Source organism: Camelina sativa, chromosome 2 (assembly GCF_030686135.1).
Source record: "Camelina sativa cultivar CO46 ecotype springtype chromosome 2, ASM3068613v1".
Lineage (NCBI taxonomy): Eukaryota > Viridiplantae > Streptophyta > Magnoliopsida > Brassicales > Brassicaceae > Camelina > Camelina sativa.
Window position 1 is genome coordinate 10,989,585 of NC_141881.1, and position 17,712 is coordinate 11,007,296.

General features: G+C 35.3%; 2 protein-coding genes across 3 annotated transcripts; both read right to left on the reverse strand.

Annotated features, from left to right (window-relative positions):
• Positions 1-5,916: 5,916 nt before the first annotated feature.
• On the reverse strand, positions 5,917-10,967 carry LOC147948435 (subtilisin-like protease SBT3.9). The gene is made up of 10 exons (XM_087481665.1): positions 10,593-10,967; positions 10,421-10,512; positions 8,740-8,837; positions 8,509-8,664; positions 7,768-8,432; positions 7,613-7,668; positions 7,292-7,531; positions 7,083-7,197; positions 6,682-6,874; positions 5,917-6,604 (listed from the first exon to the last, which is right to left on the reverse strand). The coding sequence occupies exons 1-10, from the start codon at positions 10,677-10,679 to the stop codon at positions 6,030-6,032; spliced, it is 2,277 nt and encodes a 758-aa protein (XP_087337791.1). The 5' UTR covers positions 10,680-10,967; the 3' UTR covers positions 5,917-6,029.
• A 122-nt stretch (positions 10,968-11,089) lies between these two features.
• LOC147948436 (subtilisin-like protease SBT3.9) lies at positions 11,090-15,413 on the reverse strand. Of its 2 annotated transcripts, none has more exons than XM_087481684.1 (10): positions 15,151-15,413; positions 14,952-15,042; positions 13,809-13,907; positions 13,553-13,708; positions 12,812-13,476; positions 12,664-12,734; positions 12,326-12,577; positions 12,116-12,230; positions 11,845-12,037; positions 11,090-11,767 (listed from the first exon to the last, which is right to left on the reverse strand). In XM_087481684.1, the coding sequence occupies exons 1-10, from the start codon at positions 15,241-15,243 to the stop codon at positions 11,214-11,216; spliced, it is 2,289 nt and encodes a 762-aa protein (XP_087337810.1). In that variant the 5' UTR covers positions 15,244-15,413; the 3' UTR covers positions 11,090-11,213. The 2 variants fall into 2 exon arrangements, with proteins under 2 accessions (XP_087337810.1, XP_087337813.1); XM_087481687.1 differs by having other exon boundaries at positions 14,912-15,042; positions 15,151-15,362.
• Between the last annotated feature and the right edge of the window lie 2,299 nt (positions 15,414-17,712).

The following is a 17,712-nucleotide window of genomic DNA, read 5'->3' on the forward strand; positions in this document are numbered from 1 at the left end:
TCTACCACCAGTCTTCCTTAGCTTCCGCCACCGTAACTAGCATTCCTTCTCCTCAGCCGCTTTCTTCATCCTCCGTTCTCTTCGTCCTAGTTTTCTGTTACAGTGATGGGGACGCTTGAAAATAGGAGAGATTTCGGATCTGGCGCTAGATCTTCAAAATAGGAGAGAACAAAAAAAAAAGAGCGGATCTGGATCTGGCGTTAGGGTTTTTTTTTTCTGGGGAGAAAAAAAAAAAAAGAACGGATCCGGCTATATCCGCAGATATCCTAATTTTAGACGGATATCTGAATCCGGATATCCGAGACCTTCGGATACGGATACAGATATTGATATTGAGTATCCGCCGGATCCAGAGGCGGATCCAGATACCTTCAAAAATTCTAGATATCCGGATCTGTCTCAGGGCTATCTCATCTAACCTACATCCAATGGCTACAAATCACCTAGATCTCTTCTTTGGTCAAGATTAGCCCTGGGCAAAATACCCGGACCCAAAACCCGATCATCGAATCCGATCCAAAAAACCCGACCCGAACCCGTATCCGAAAGAAGAAAAAACCCGAATGGGTTTAGGATTTCTGAAATTCGGATACCCGAACCCATTCGGGTTTTACCCGAAATCCGATCAAAATCCGATCAAAAACCCGATGAGCTAAGAGTTGTTTTGTATAGGTGACATTCACAGGTGAGTATTTTTGTTGTATCTTGTATCAATTTTTGTCTATGAGTTCTACTATGTTTCAATTTCTATTGTATCTTGTATCAATTTATGTGGGTTTTTGGATTTGTTTGTTCGGTTGATCGATTTGCAAATCATGTGTTCTGCAATGTTATGTGTTCTATCGCATTATCAATCATGTGTTCTGCAAATCATCTTGTATCAATTATTAAAAACGGATATGTGTTTTGCACCCAGAATTTGTTTTGACTTTATTCATCATTTGTTTTGACTTGTATGTGTTTTTGTCTTGTATTGTTGAGTAAAGCATGATTGGGTTCTGTTTTAGTTTAGCTTCATGTCTTGTATTGTTTTAGTTTGATCATTTGATTGGATTCTGTTTTAGTTTAATTTCATGTCTTTTATTGTTTTAGTTTGATCATTTGATTGAGTTCTGTTTTAGTTTAGCCTCTTGTTTCATGTGTGATCGATGGTTTTTTTTTTGTGATCGATGGGTTTTGTTTGTTTTTGAGCTTCAATGTCTTGTATTGTTTTAGTTTGATCATTTGATTGGGTTCTGTTTTAGTTTAGCTTTATATCTTGTATTGTTTTAGTTTGATAATTTGATTGGGTTCTGTTTTAATTTAGCTTTATGTTTCATGTGTGATCGATGGGTTTTGTATTTGTGATTGATGGGTTTTGTTTGTGTTTGAGCTTCAATGTCTTGTATTGTTTTAGTTTGATCATTTGATTGGGTTCTGTTTTAGTTTAGCTTCATGTTTCATGTGTGATCGATGGGTTTTGTATTTTTGATCGATGGGTTTCGTTTGTGTGATCAATGGTGGTCTTGTTTGTGTGATCGATGGTGGTCTTTGATGTGTGATCATTATGTACTTGGTTTATTAAGACATGGATTTGTTTGTTTAACAATCTTGTTATGTGGTTGTTTGAACATGATTATGGTTTAAATTTTGAACATTGGTCTCTTTTTGTTAATGGTTATTGATCGGTTTATTGAATGAAATTGAGTTTGGTTTACTTAATTTCGGATTGAGATCGGATACCCGATCCAATCCGAACTCTATGGGTGTTTATCTGAAATCCGACCTGAATATTAGAAATACCCGAATGGGTCTAGGACCCCTTAATCCGAAATACCCAAAAATCCGAAATGCCCGATCCGAACCCGATCGGGTCACCCGAATGCCCAGGGCTAGTCGAGATCAATATAAGGGAAAAGAGTAAAGTAATATTTCCTATAGTCTATATTGATATATATTTGTGGACGCCTAAGAGTCCACCGGTAATACGATGGTGAGTGTTTTTTTGATAAACATTGAAAAAAAAAATTAAAAAGGTGAGGAGAGAGAAAGACCCTGTGTCTCGCAGTAGATATATTGAGACACTGCGAGACCTTCTCTTGCTTATCTGTCACCATCTGATTGATCAAAAACTAATTAATTAAATTAGATAATAGTATTTTACTAAAATATTAATAAAATCAATATAGATCTCAGTTTTGCATGGTTTACCGATGGATATGCCCTAAGGATGATATGAACGGCTTATAAAAACTTATAAAAGCCTTTAGTTGTTTCTCTAGTTTCTTTGCTCCAATATTGATATTCTTTGTCTTCTTGTAAACCGAGTTTTGAATATTCTTCTTTGGTAGTTTCACCTCGGTTTTGCACATCTGTACTCTAGGAACGTTCGTTCTAGTTATGTAAACCGACCGTTCTTTCTTGCTCTTCTTCTAGTAAGCTCCGGTCTTGGTCCTTTGCTTCTTATGATGAATGGCGAGTGAACTCTCGGATATGTAACCTCTTCATCTTGTTCAATCATCCCCCTCAAACTAAAGTGTAGAGAGATCAGAGGTTAAGCTTGGAGATACACGAGCCTAGTTGAATGGCTTGCTTTCACTGAACTCCATCAATCTGAGCTTAAGGTTTAACCTTTGTTTCTTCCTCTTGGTGCTATATTCGTAAGTGGTTCCTCATCAAGCCACTTATCCTTCCAAAACTTAATAGATCTCCCATCACCGGTGAACCAACCTCAAACCTGGGAACACGACTTCCCTTAAACCCGAACCAACATTTCTTCATGTTGAAGACCATATGCTCTTAACTTTAGTCCTTGACTTATCATAGGGTTCTCCCACCTTATACTTACATTGGATCACCCGTGCCCACAAGCTCACCTTATCATGTATGATCCCCGTCAACCAATCTTAGCTATCAAGGCTTTATTCATCACCTCCGCATATTTGATTCCCAACCCACCCTCTTTCCTTGGCAAGCAAAGTTTTTCCCAGGCCACAAGATGTTGCTTCTTCTTCTCCGGGGTACTGCCCCAAATAAAAGCGCTAGAAAATTTGTCCAACTTAGCCGAAATGGAGGTTGGTAACCGTATGGTGCTCATCAAATGGACCGGTATTGAATACCACGTAAAGGCTGAAAAGTTGCAGTCTTCTCCCCATTCCATAACAAATTCATCGATGGACTTGTTACATACGTCATAATCCAGCATATCCATTCCCAAGGAAATTTCATATAATTCTATCATATGCCTTCTCATGGTCCAGCTTAAGCAACATCCACCATTTACTCCCTTTTTTACGTCACATGGAGTGTAATGCTTCCTGAACAATCACTATATTATCCGTACTGAGTCTACCGGGAATAAAATTGGACTGAGTTGGTCTTATCAACAATGGCTTCATACCTTTCAATCTTGTTACCATAGCCTTTGTGATTGTTTTATTTAAAACAATTACAAAGACTTAACGGTCTAAATTACATCATCCTCTTCAGTTTCACACTTTTGCAATCAGAATCACTAGAGCATCATTCCTAGTTTTTGGTAACACTCCTCTCTCAAAAACGATTAACACAAAACTACTCACTGACTCTCGCCAACCATGCCCCAACAATCCTGATAAAATACATGTTAGAACCCATTTGGTCCTAGAACCTTATACTTACCCATGCTCCGCATTGCTGCTTCAACCTCCAATAGAGAAAATGGTTTGTTCAACAGTAACAAGTCCGAACCTGAGAGGGACATGAAGCCATGAGAAGGTAGCTTCCTGACAACCTGGTCGACATCATCCAGCGAATAAAGGCATTTATAGTAAGCAACAACCATGTCTTCACCCCCCTTCTAAAAAAAACGTGAACCTTTTTTTTTCTTTTGGTTCCTATTTTTTTATATGTATTTTCAAATGCCAATCAAAAAGACGGTTGTCGCTACTGGACGACGAAATGGATTTTGAAACTTATTAACATTTTCCAAAAAGGGTACGGTTAATAATCCCGCTGGTACTGAAACCTCCCGCATGGCCCACTTCAGCGCAAAAGGTATCCCTAATAACAAGTTTGATTCATTCTTGGATGTTCTAAAGCTGATCAAATGGGAGTAAGTGTTAAAGCTTACAATGTTGGATGTTAAACCCAAGTATGACAGTTCACTATGGAGGAGAAGAATTATATCAAGGTGGAGAATGTTATGGTGTGATCCAATTCAACTGGTTATCTTGATGTTGACTTGGTTAGCTGGTTTAATGATGGTTCACTATTCTTGGGCATTAGTTTTAGAAGTCCAAGAAGGAAGAGGATTTTGTTTCAAATAAATCAAAATTGCAGAAGCATTAGGATTTATTCTTTTTGTGCTGATATATATACACATTCTTATTCTCTCTCGTTGTATCTCTATTCATCTCTATCTTGTAATCTCACTGAAGTTCTGTTCTTGAGCTTGAGAGAAACACTTGAATCATTATAGTGAATTGTTGGGTTGAATCCAGCGCCAGATGTAGATTCATCACATCAGTGAATCGAAATGGGTAAACAATTGCTTGTGTTCTTGCTTTCTTATTTCTTTTTACTTTTCTTTGATTTTGAGATTGTGCGTGAGTGATTGAGCTGATTTGTGTTGAGTTCTTGAAAGATTATCGCCATAGAAACTTAACAAGAAGTAGTCTTTTTTTCCATCGACGAAATGGAGAAGACATTCCTAATGCTTTTAAAATGTTCAAACTTGCTCAAGAACGGTTGCAACTTAAATTTAACAACACATTTGAATCTAAGCTTGTTGAGAATCGCAGACCCCGATTCACCTATATAGTGAACCGCATACCACGACTCTGCCCGTACTTCTTGTCTACTTCACAGATCAGTTTGCATAACATAAACATAACACAGAGATTTAACGAGTTCCCCTCATGTAGAGGGTACATCTCGTGTGGGAACCTTGCCCCACAAACATCCACTATCAATCAACCAAGGTTTACATATAGTGTTTCATATACAAGCTTAGAGAACAACTACAAAGGAAACTGAAGAAGAGAACAACACATAGTAGATGCTTTTCTTCTTCCCCTCTCTTTGTCTCTGGTTCAGCTCTCCCCTCATTGTATCAACCTTGAAATACCTCCAGAACCCCAAAGAAGCAGTTCCACCTTCATCTCTCATCAAAGTGTCCTGAAGACACCTTAAACCTAGACTAGGTTATGTCGGCTCTCAGTCCTTCGATCCCAGCCAAGCTTCCGCTCTTTTATCATGGTTTTGCGCACTGCTTCAAGCTCTCTTTACGATGCCCTGTGCATGCTCTCTGCACTATGTCATGCGCCTCTACATCTGCCCTGCACAGCGCCCTATCCTGCGCCTCTGCATCTGCCCTGCATAGCACCTGGGCTGTGCCCTGCAGCTACCACCAGCATACAACTAGGTTCTCCTATGCGTGCCTTAGTGCTTGCGGCTTATCCTTCACTAACCCTAGTTTCCCTTATATAGTGAAACTCTAGAGTTTATGTTGGTTTACTCCTTCAGACTACACAATCCGGATCATGTATGGACTACACATCAATATAGACCCAATTCATGGTTCAAACTAAATAAGCCCATATGAAGCAAACATATACAACAAAGTTCATTCAGGTAGAGAACAAGATTGCACTTTGTATAAAATTTAACATTATAGATTAATTGAGGAAAAAATCAATAGTATGCAAACATCGTACATATTGCACAATAAAAGGAGAACATTAGTGTGAGAATCATCTAGAGATATCATGAGTACGTAAAGGGTTCAGAAAACAGCTCTGTTCATGGTGGATAAGTGATAGAGATTAGGTCTCTTTTATCATCAGTTATAACTTGGGAATCACGACTTGGAGTGAATCTGTGTTGTTCATAATATCATCTGTTACAACGTTGGACCTCGTGTGTGCCTATGACCATTCTATATAATATACGGATGAATAAACAACACAATAATCCACTAAACATTATTATTCATCAGCATTATGCTTTACATATTGTTCAACACAAGAACATATATAGTAGTTCAGCAGAAGATGCATTTTTCCCTTACATCAGTTCTCATCGTGGTAACGTTCGAGGATTTGGGTTCTTACAGATACTGGGATGACCACATTGTGAAGATTGTCAGTCCATGTCAAGCTTCCAAAGTAATAGCCAGTATTCACTTTGTGCCTTGTCGAAACTCTCACTTTAAAAGAAACTATTTTGGTCGTAGAGTTAAACTGTAGCGTATGTGGTGTCACGGTCATACTAATGCCGATTGGAGGATCGATCATAACTTTGTATATCGAGTTGAGTGGTCCAACATTAGTGACGGTTCTAGTGAGAGTGACCTCGTCTTTGAGGTTCGGTATTGTGATGGATGGCAAGTTTAGATCAAGAACAGAAGGCTTCGGGTTAGGACATACTGTTTTATTTCCGAGGACTTGGGAAATGGAGGCGTCATTGTAATTATAGGTAGAGCATAAGTACGAGACATAGTCATCAATGGTCATGTCGTATATGAGACCTGGTCTTGCAGCTTTCTCTGGATTTACGAGTCCTCCTCCATAATCAAACGGATCTGCTAGCTTGCGGTTTGACCCGTCTGCGAAAATAGGCTCCCCGGATGGATCAGTTTTCCATGCTGCAATGTAAAATGTGATCCCAAGATCAATATGATATTTTGATCATTCTTACAATGATTTTGAAGAAGATAAGAACCTGTAGTGACAATAGCTGATTTGATAGCAGAAGGAGACCAATGAGGGTACAATGATCTAAGTAGCACTACAACTCCAGTAACAACAGGAGTAGCCATTGATGTCCCAGACATCATAGCAAATCCTCCGTCGTTAATAGAACTATTTGGAGAAATAGCTGCTAGTATGTTCACGCCAGGTGCTGCTATATCCGGCTGTAGAAATTAGGCATCAAAAACTTTTAGAATCTACACTACAGGAAATTGGGGTATTGGTAGCAGTATAATATAGCGTTGGTTGACAATCATCTCAGTTTTAGATAGTGTTTCCCAAAACGCTATGTGTGGTAGGTCAGATTTTAGTGTATAAATACTGTATTATTAATACATACCAGCTGGATCAGTATGGAAAATAATGATATACCTTAAGAATCATTGGAGATATCGAATTGGGTCCTCTTGATGAAAAAGATGCTACCTTTGTAGCGACGGGGTGTGAAACAAATGTTCTTGGAGCATGTATCTTTGCCATGGGAGATCTAGCAAAACAAAACCCAAAATGTGTGGTGATATATGTTTGGAACCATCATCCATAAATTCCACAAAGAAACAGACAAGTTTTGGTGATGATACATTGTGGAGCGTATGTAGAACAGAATGTCAGTTCCGAGCTCAAAGTCTACCGTAACGCATGGAAAGTTATGAGTTGGGTTAACCGGACGGGGATTTCTTGCAATGATTACCCCGAGACCACCAGCGTTTTTAACTGCGGTTCTAGCATTTGTAACAACCCTAGAGCGGGGATTTATATCTGCTGTGAAACATAACACAACTTTTCCTTCCATTGGATTAGCGGAGAGCTTCGCGCAATCACTGCAAGTTGAAGTCATAATTTTCTAAATACTCAATCTCAGAGGAATATATAGTCAAAATGAAATAGTGATTCAAAGTTACCCTGAATAAGTAAGACCAACAAAACTGAGTTCTGGACCAGCAAAGATTGCTTGACCCTAAATTAAAGCAAAGAAGAAATCATCAGCATTGGGTTCAGACTTTAGATCCTTAGATAAACAGTTTGTCTTATAGTTCTCTAATTGGCATGAATATACCAGTATTGTTATATTGTTCCCAAGTGTGATGGCTGTGGGAAAAGAACGGTCTAGAGTAGTTGCAGCTACCGTCAAGATCCAAGGAGCTACATTCCCAATGGTCTGTGCCGCAGGACCATTATTACCAGCTGAAGCTACGACATGAATGCCTTTTTCTACCGCGTGGAATAATCCCATAGCAAAAAAAAGCCTCACATCAGTTTCTAGATTTAAAGGAACACCCGATCCCAAAGAGAGTGACAAAACATCAACACCATCATGAATAGCTTCATCGATTGCTTTTAAGAGATCAGCATTTGAACATCCCATTTGAAACCAGCACGCCTTATAAATAGCTAAAAAAACACCCGGAGCACCACCTCTCACAGTTCCTCTTCCAAGACGAGAGTAGCTTACATTAGGCAGGAATGAGCCACCGATGGTTGAAGCGACATGCGTGCCATGACCGCTAAAGTCTCTCGGGGAAACATACTCAGGGTTTTCTTTCGTGTTCAAGACTCCGTTCTCAGCAACAAGGCCATCGACAAAGTATTTTGCTCCTATCAGCTTTCTGTTGCAATGAATCGAGGCGTTGAATAATTCTCCAGATACACAGCCACCTTTCCAACGGCTAGGAATTGGTCCGTAGCCTTTGTCATTAAACATTTCAGACTCTGGCCACACTCCTGCATGCATTTGATGGTTTCTATATATAAACATGTCTAGAGTATTTAAGGTATATATTGCTTCATAGACACAAACCTGAATCAATAACTCCAACAATGACCGGACTTCCCATGTTGGCCTTATGTAGGAGACTCTCTGAATTACCCGGAGACAGGCCCAAGTAATCCCAAGTTCTAGTTGTTGTCAGTTCGTATAATGTATTTGGTGTGACTTGTACTACTTCAGGCAGTTCTGTTCTCGTAGGGGATATGATTTGTTCAGAAACGTGAAGTCAAGAAACGGAGAAGGGTTCGACTTTGCAAGTACCTGAAATTTGCTGGGCTTGGGACTCTGTGAGCTTGGCAGCGAAACCTGAGAAGCCGTGTCGATAACTATACACTATTGAATCATGGACTGCTTTTTTGCTGAAAACATGACAGTTAACTATTTAAGTAAATATTAAACAAACTTGTCATATAGTACTAATTCTTTTACTAAAATACTTAATACTTTTTTATTTTTTTCAGAATATTTGCTTCTATCTTTTTCTTTCTTCTCAAAATTATTTTTGAACTTTTTAATAAATTAATAAAGTTTTTTATTCTCAATATAATTTGTATATATTTATATTATACATAATGTCGTATATATTAAACACCATTGTTAATTGGGAACATGGAAATGGATGAAGACTTATATAGTTGAATGAAAAATACTAAAATCAGTACAAAAATAGACAATAATATATAATGTTATATCGTTTTTAAACGAACCTCTAAACAAATAATTATTTGGTATTCTTAGCACATAAATATACTAATATGTAATGTTATAAATAATAAAATATAAAAATAGTATGATATAACACAAACATATGAGAGAAATATAGATATGTTTTAATTTTTATATGTTTAATAATACCAAATCAAAAAGAATGTTTTTTCTATGTACTATAAATATAAACTAGGTAAGAACATTTGCCATGCACGGGAGAGCATTATATTATAATTTATTTATAATAAAGTAATAAAGTATATACATTGGATTTTCGTTTACTTAAAAATTTGCTATGTTTCACGAATACGTAGTGATTTTTTTTTTTTAAAGGGTTTTCTTAAATAAAGATCAAGTTTACTTTGGGGTTTTTACTTTTTGGTTTGGTTAATGTATTTAATCACAATTCTAAAACAAATCTAACTTTACCGAGATCATTGGATATTTGGGTCGAATTGGTGCCATAAGCAGGTCAATGTTTATATTTTTATAATATATATATATACACACACATTTTTTTTTTGACAATCATATACACACAAATATATACATAAAGTTTTATAAATTATTTTTATGATAAAATTATATATATATAATGGTATTTTTGAAGTACATTTTAAAAACATATATATGTTTGGCTAAATATTTACAGAGAATGTCATTACTGATATTCATATATCCAAACAACTTTACATTTAATTCTCTACTATCCTATAACAAAACACATTTAACAAGTTTTAACATTAACTATAAGATTAGAAATATCCATATAATGTTCTGAAATTAATAATACAGATATTAAGAAGATGTTAAAAATATATATATATTTATATATATATATATTTAGAAGATGTGTTAAGATTTAAAATTATAATTCTCCTATCATCTTTGTTTGATTTTATTTTAATTGTTTAAAGCGTCATATAGTTAAGAAAAAACTATTTTTTTTAGTTTTAACACTTTTTTAATTATAAATAAATTCCTTTTTGGATGAATAACTTCTTTTATAAATGCATTCATTTTTTGGATGAATAACGTTTTTTATAACTCTAAACCAATAGTATACCTTATTCATAATCATTAACTAAAAATAATATATTCCTCTACCAAAAAAAAACTAAAAATAATATATTCAAAACATAAAAAAATGGTCTATCTTTTAGAAACAAATCTATAGCATGGGTTATCAACTAGTATATATAATCTCATTTGTAGAATTACTAATAAATCACACCTTCCAAGAAGTGGCCACAGCAAGTGATGGTGGGAATCAGTGGCAGACTCAGGATCATCATGTGTCATCTTTCCCAGATAAACTACATAAACCTGTTGGTCAAAAGAAAGCAACAATATTACTCAATGTTAAATATATATGGTAATGTTTCTTCATCTAAAATGCTAAGTACCTTGGTGTTAGCAAAGACGAAACTGAATTGCAGATACAGAACTATAGTGAGAACCATGACGATGATAATATCTATGTGTCCCATCATCTATCTTAAAAGGGAGAGAGGTATAGTTATGTGGTTCGAGTTGGAGATACTGATTGATTATTGAGGCCAATGCATGCCATTATATACTAGAATGTTCCTTACTGGGTTGCGTCATTGATTTGCGTCATTGAGTTTCGTCATTGGTTTCGTCTCTCTTATCTTTTTTGATCCTTGTTCTCACGTTTTGCTGGAGTCGTCAATATGGATGTCCTTTTTACTATTCAAGCAAAAATAATCTTTTTTTTTTTTAATTTTTACAGCTCAAGCAAATCTAGCGTATATTATCACGGGTCCTTATTATCCACCTATTATTGATACTTATGCAGCATCAACCAGCTAAGGGTTTTTGTTTTTATTATAACTACAGATGAATCTCGTGAGTGCCTATGACCATTCTACGTACGGATGAATAAACAACACAAAACACACGATATTATTCTTCATCAGCATTATGCTTTACATATTATTCAACACAACAATAAAGTACTTGCGCAAAAGATGCTTTCCCTTACATCAGTTCTCATCGTGCAATCGTTAGAGGATCTGTGTTCTGACAGATACTGGGATGACCACACTGTGTAGATTGTCAGTCCATGCTAAGCTTCCAAAGTAATAGCCAGTATTAACTTTGTGCCTTGTCGAAACTCTCACTTTAAAAGAAACTATTTTGGTCGTAGAGTTAAACTCTAGCGTATCTGGTGTCACAGTCATACTAACGCCGATCGGAGGATTCATCATAACTTTGTATATCGAGTTGAGTGGTCCAACATTAGTGACGGTTCTAGTGAGAGTGACCTCGTCTTTGAGGTTCGGTATTGTGATGGATGGCAAGTTTAGATCAAGAACAGAAGGCTTCGGTTTAGGACATACTGTTTTATTTCCGAGGACTTGGGAAATGGAGACGTCATTGTATTTATAGGTAGAGCATATGTATGAGACATAGTCATAAATGGTCATGTCGTATATGAGACCTGGTCTTGCAGCTTTCTCTGGATTTACGAGTCCGCCTCCATAATCAAACGGATCTGCTAGCTTGCGGCTTGACCCTTCTGCGAAAATGGGCTCCCCGGATGGATCAGTTTTCCATGCTGAAATGTAAAATATGATCCCAATATCAGTATGTTATATTGATTATTCTAACAATGCATTTGAAGATTGTAAGAACCTGTGGTGACAATAGCTGATTTAATAGCAGCAGGAGACCAATGAGGGTATAATGATTTGAGTAGCACTACAACTCCTGAGACAACAGGAGTAGCCATTGATGTCCCAGACATTATAGCAAATCCTCCGTCGTTAAGAGAACTATTTGGAGAAATAGCTGCTAGTATGTTCACGCCAGGTGCTGCTATATCAGGCTGCAGTAGCAGAAAATTAGTCATCAAAAACTCTTAGAATCTCAAGGAGTTGGATAGGTATGGAAACAGGTGAGGTACCTTAAGAATGGCTGGAGATATTGAATTGGGTCCTCTTGATGAGAAAGTTGCTACCTTTGTCGCCACAGAGTGTGAAACAAGTGTAATTGAAGCATTTATCTTTACAAAGGGAAATCTTGCAACACAAAACCCAAAAAAAAATGAGTTAGATGATGTTTGGATCCATCATCCATGAAAGTAACCGTCAAAGAGACAGGTGGGTGAAGATACCTAGTGGAGCGTATGTAGAAAAGAATGTCAGTTCCGAGCTCAAAGTCTACCATAACACATGGAAAGTGACGAGATGGAATAGGCAAGTGGGTTGGATTTCTGGCAATAATTATCCCGAGACCACGTGCATTTCTTACTGCGGTTATAGCATCTTTTACAGCCGTAGAGGTGGGATTTAAATCTGCTGTGAAACATAACACAACTTTTCCTTGCATTGTATTTTTGGGATTAGCAGCGAGCCCCGCACAGTCACTACAATTAAGTTGAAGGCATCAGTTTCCATATACACAATATCAAGTGTATATAGTCAAAACATGAAATAGGTGATTCAATGTTACCCGGAGAGTGGCCTTTCTGGGTAAGTAAGACCAACAGAAGCGAGCTTTGGACCAGCAAAGATGGCTTGACCCTGCATTAAGCATAGAAGAAATCTTCAACATAAGGTTTAAATCTTTCGCGAAAGAGCTTTTATAGTCATCAATATACCAGTATTGTTATATTGTTCCCAAGTGTGATGGCTGTGGGAAACGAACGGTCTAGAGAAGTTGCAGCTACCGTCAAGATCCAAGGAGCTACATTGGAAAGGGTCTGAGCCCCAGGGCCATCATTACCAGCTGCAGCAACGACAGAAATTCCCTTTTCTACCGCATGGAATGTTCCCACAGAGGTCAGGTCAATCACATCAGTTTCTGGTGATAAAGAATCTCTTGCTCCCAAAGAGAGTGACAAAACATCAACACCATCATGAATAGCTTCATCTATTGCTTTTAAGATATCAGCATTTGAACATCTCCCTGTAGACCAGCACGCCTTATACATAGCTATATGAACACCGGGAGCACCGCCTCTTGCAGTTCCTCTTCCAACGCCTAAGTAGCTCACATTAGGCACAAAAGAACCACCGATGGTCGAGGCACAATGCGTGCCATGACCGTTAAAGTCCCTCGGAGAAATGTACTCAGGGTTCCCTGGTTTGTTCAAGACTCCATATTCGGCAACATAGCCATCAACATAGTATTTTGCTCCTATCAGCTTTTTATTGCAATGAATCGAGGCGTTGAAGAGTTCTCCAGATACACAGCCACCTTTCCAACGGCTAGGAATAGGTCCATAGCCTTTGTCATTAAACATTTCAGACTCTGGCCACACTCCTGCATGCATTTGATGGTTTCTATCAATCAACATGTCTCTAAGAGTATTTAAGGTATTGCCTTCATAGACACAAACCTGAATCGATGACTCCAACAATGACAGAACTTCCCATGTTGGCCTTTTGTAGAAGACTCTTTGGAGTACCCGGAGACAGGCCCAAGTAATCCCAAGTTCTAGTTGTAGTCAGTTCGTATAATGTATTTGGCATGACATGTACTACTTCAGGTAGTTCTGTTCTCAAAGGGGAAATGGTATGTTTATAAAAATTACTACTTGGGTTATTATGTTAAGTCAAAAAAAAAAACAGAGAAGGGTTCGACTTTGCAAGTACCTGAAATTTGCTGGGCTTGGAACTCTGTAAGCTTGGCAGCAAAACCTGAGAAGCCATGTCGATAACTATACACTACTGAATCATGGACTGCTTTTTTTGCTGAAAACAGGACAATTAAGAAACTATATCAAACAAACTTGTCATATACTAATTCTTTTACTAAAATACATATTACAAATTTTATTTTCAGAATATTGATTTCTATCTTTTTACTTTCTTCTGAATATATATAAGTTATCTTTTAATGTCCTCGCACAAAATTAACTACTGACAACTATAAATCATAAGGATGATCAACTGATGGATGGCTACAATAAAAGACTATATTATATTTGGTACTTTCACATAAATATACTACTCCCCCGTTTCAATCTAGTTAGCTTTTAAGTTTTTTTTACACAAATTAAAAAAATAATTAAATTTTCTATTTTTTCTTTTTTAAATACATTTTTATTTTTATTTTTGTTCAAGACATTGAAACATTTAGGATAAAATTGTAATGTTTACCAAATATCTATATTGAAAATCTAAAATGACAACTATTATGAACTAAAAAATTAACACTAAAACAACAACTAAAGTAAAATGGATGTAGTAATGCAATATCTAACGCGCGCTGAAGAATAATACATAACAATATTATAACAGATCACAAACATATATGAGAGAAACATATAATTATGAGGAATCAGTGATATAATTTTTATATCGAATCCAACTTTTTAGTATTTTATGTTTACAAATCATCATCATTAACTGATAACAATATATTAAACACTTAAAAAGACTTTCCTTTTGGAACAATTTTATTTTTTTGAATATTTTGTATTAATCTTGTCTATAGGATGGGTTAGATCATCATTACCCGTTGAAATCATAAATGTTTCTCAGAAAAAAAAAATTAATAGTATTTTAATTGAAACAAGTATAAACCAATAATAAGTGGCATGTATATAAATAATGTAGGAATTGTTTCTTCCAACAGCAACTTGAGTAACGCTTCTCTTCTCTCTCTTGTCTTTTTAGTACTTTTTATTATTTATTCACTAAAATTTTGGTAAAGCAATGATCTGAGTAACGATAGTTGGAGATGCCCTTATCACCTACTAAATCTCATTTGTAGAATTACTTCTAAATCTCAGCTTCCCAGAAGTGGCCTCAGCAACTGATGGTGAGATTCAGTGACAGACTCAGGATCATCATGTGTCTTCTTTCCCAGATAAACTACATACACCTGTACGTTGGTCACACGTAACAAATTACAAAATACTTAATGTTATATATGCATGGTTATGTTGCTTGATCAAGAAATATATCTCATAAATGCTACTATGCTAAGTACCTTGGTCTCATGAGCGAAGACGGAACTGATCATTTGCATATTCAGAACTAAAGTTAGAACCATCGCGATGATAATATTTATTTGGCCCATCATATATCTTAGAAGGAGAGATACTGATTACTGAAGCAAATGCATGCCTTTATATACTAGAATGTTCCTTATTGGTTTGCATCTTTGAGTGATTGGGTTGGTCTGTCTTATCTTATTGGAATATCGTATTTCGTCCTTGTTCTCACGTTTTGATGGAGTCGATATGGTCAGTCAACCTTCGTATACTTTCCAAGAAACACTAGTCTTTTTCGTTTTTTTTCTTTTTCTTTTTTTCTTTACAGATCAAGAAAACCTATTATCAACCATTCAACCTTTTATATCGATACTTATACATCAACCAGTTAAAGTTTTTTTTCCAATAATTAACAGAGGGTGATCGAGATTAATTCTTACCTTTCACCATATTAATCCCCTTAGATTGAGTGTACGTGTAGCCGTTAAGTAGTTTAATAACTGGGTTTTCAAATGGATTTAAGGTATGATTCAGCTAGCTAAATGGCTACAATGATTAACTCATATAGTACCTTTTTAAATCATATTTTTAACGGCTTTGAAAGCTTTTTATTGTCAATTCTCTAATTTTTTGCCAGAAACTTGTCGATTTTAGATGTTTATTTGCCAGAAAAGCTATGTAGATAATTCAAAACAATTTCTAAATGAAATAAAAAAAAAAATGATAGAAGAATCATAATTTAAAATCTTAACAAAATCTTCTAAACTTATTAGTTATTAAAGTAATAATTTGGATACTCAGATATAAAATTTAACTTTTTAAAATTCAGATTGGTTTATAATTTTAAAAAATTAATTAATAATTTTCGTCCATAATTAATTAGAGAGATAAAATACTTTTTTTTGTAGATTAATGATTATTTAATTTTTTTATTAGTGTAATATTAAAATTATATTTTTACTCTTACTGAAAGATTAAACATTAACTAGTGATGGACCCGCACATACGTGCGGAATTATAGTTGTAAAAACAATGACTTGATATAACATTTATAACTTTTGCTAAAAAAACACATAAGAGTGCATGTAAAAAAATATAAAAATCATGAAAACATGTGTTGATACAAATATTTCGGAGTGGATGTAATTCACATTTCGTCTTGTCCCTGAATTATAGTTATAGATAGTGAAGATTCTCCATATATGACATTTCCGTTATAAGACAAAAAAAATTATTCCCGATTGAAAATGTGATGGAACCAATATTTTAAAAACCGGACCGGAAGGTGAACCGAAAATCTTTCGGGTCACTGGGTCAACCGGCCAGATCAGTTGAACCATGGGTCAATTAGTTTATTGGTTTGTTTACATTTTATAAATATAACATCTTCTTTCTATATATATACGAACAAAACATACATAATGAAGTACTATACAACTAAAATTAAATTTTTAAATGATTAGATAAAATAACTGAGTGATTTTTTTTATAAACAACAACATTTAGTTTTAATTTGGTTTGAGTTTAAAGTGTGATAAAAATAAAATATTTTAATTTGATACCGATCCATTGGTCCAACCCGTTGGTCCGACCCACCAGTTTACAGGTTTTTAGGTTTACAGGTTTTTAGCGGACTTTTTTTGGCTTTTTGTTGGTTTTTAGTTGTCCAGTTTTTAGAGGTAACCCGTAACGGAATGTCTACCGGGTCACGGTTGGACCGATCTGGTCCGAGTTTAAAACACTGGATGGAACGAATACAAAAATTAACAAAATACCATTTGGGACAAACACAAATATAGTTCTTAGTATATTTCTATATTATATAGTAAAACAATATTACAAAATTAGTTGACTTCATTACCAAAATTACTTCTTATTCTTATTATTATATGTCTGGTTCATCTATATTGCGTTACATTTCTTTGTTTTAAAATTTTTAATATTATTAAACACACCTTAATGCCTTTCTTAAAAAGGTTACATATAAGATAGTAAGTGTTAATTTATTTTAACTATAACATGTTCTAAGATTTTTCTTTTTGGAAATTTATGTTCTTATCTAGTCATCTTTCCTTCTATCATGTTCTCGTCTGTAATCCTTATTCTCGTCCTCCCATTCCTTAAAATGGTAGAGCAAAAAATTAGCACAATCACTTAAAAATATATCAATATAATTCAAAAATAAAATAATAAAAATAAATAGATAACTTAGCTCAAAGTAAAATAATATGGCTAGACATAATAATTATTTATAATACGTTCTAAAGGTGTATTTTAGTTTATGCAGTTACAATTTTGATTAGTGGAATATATTTAAAATAATGTAAATCACCCGTCTAAAAAAAATTTAATGCTTTATATTATTTCAATTTTAATTAAAAATTTAGTATATTTTGCTTTACTAAAACGAATATAACGCCTTGTCGTTTTAAATATACAAAAAAGATGGTTATGCCATTTGAGAAAGAAAAAATGACATACATGTTAACGCCACTATTGTAGACGCCTTTACAATTATTTTCCCCAAATTCTAGGGTTGTCGAGGGGGGATTCAATTT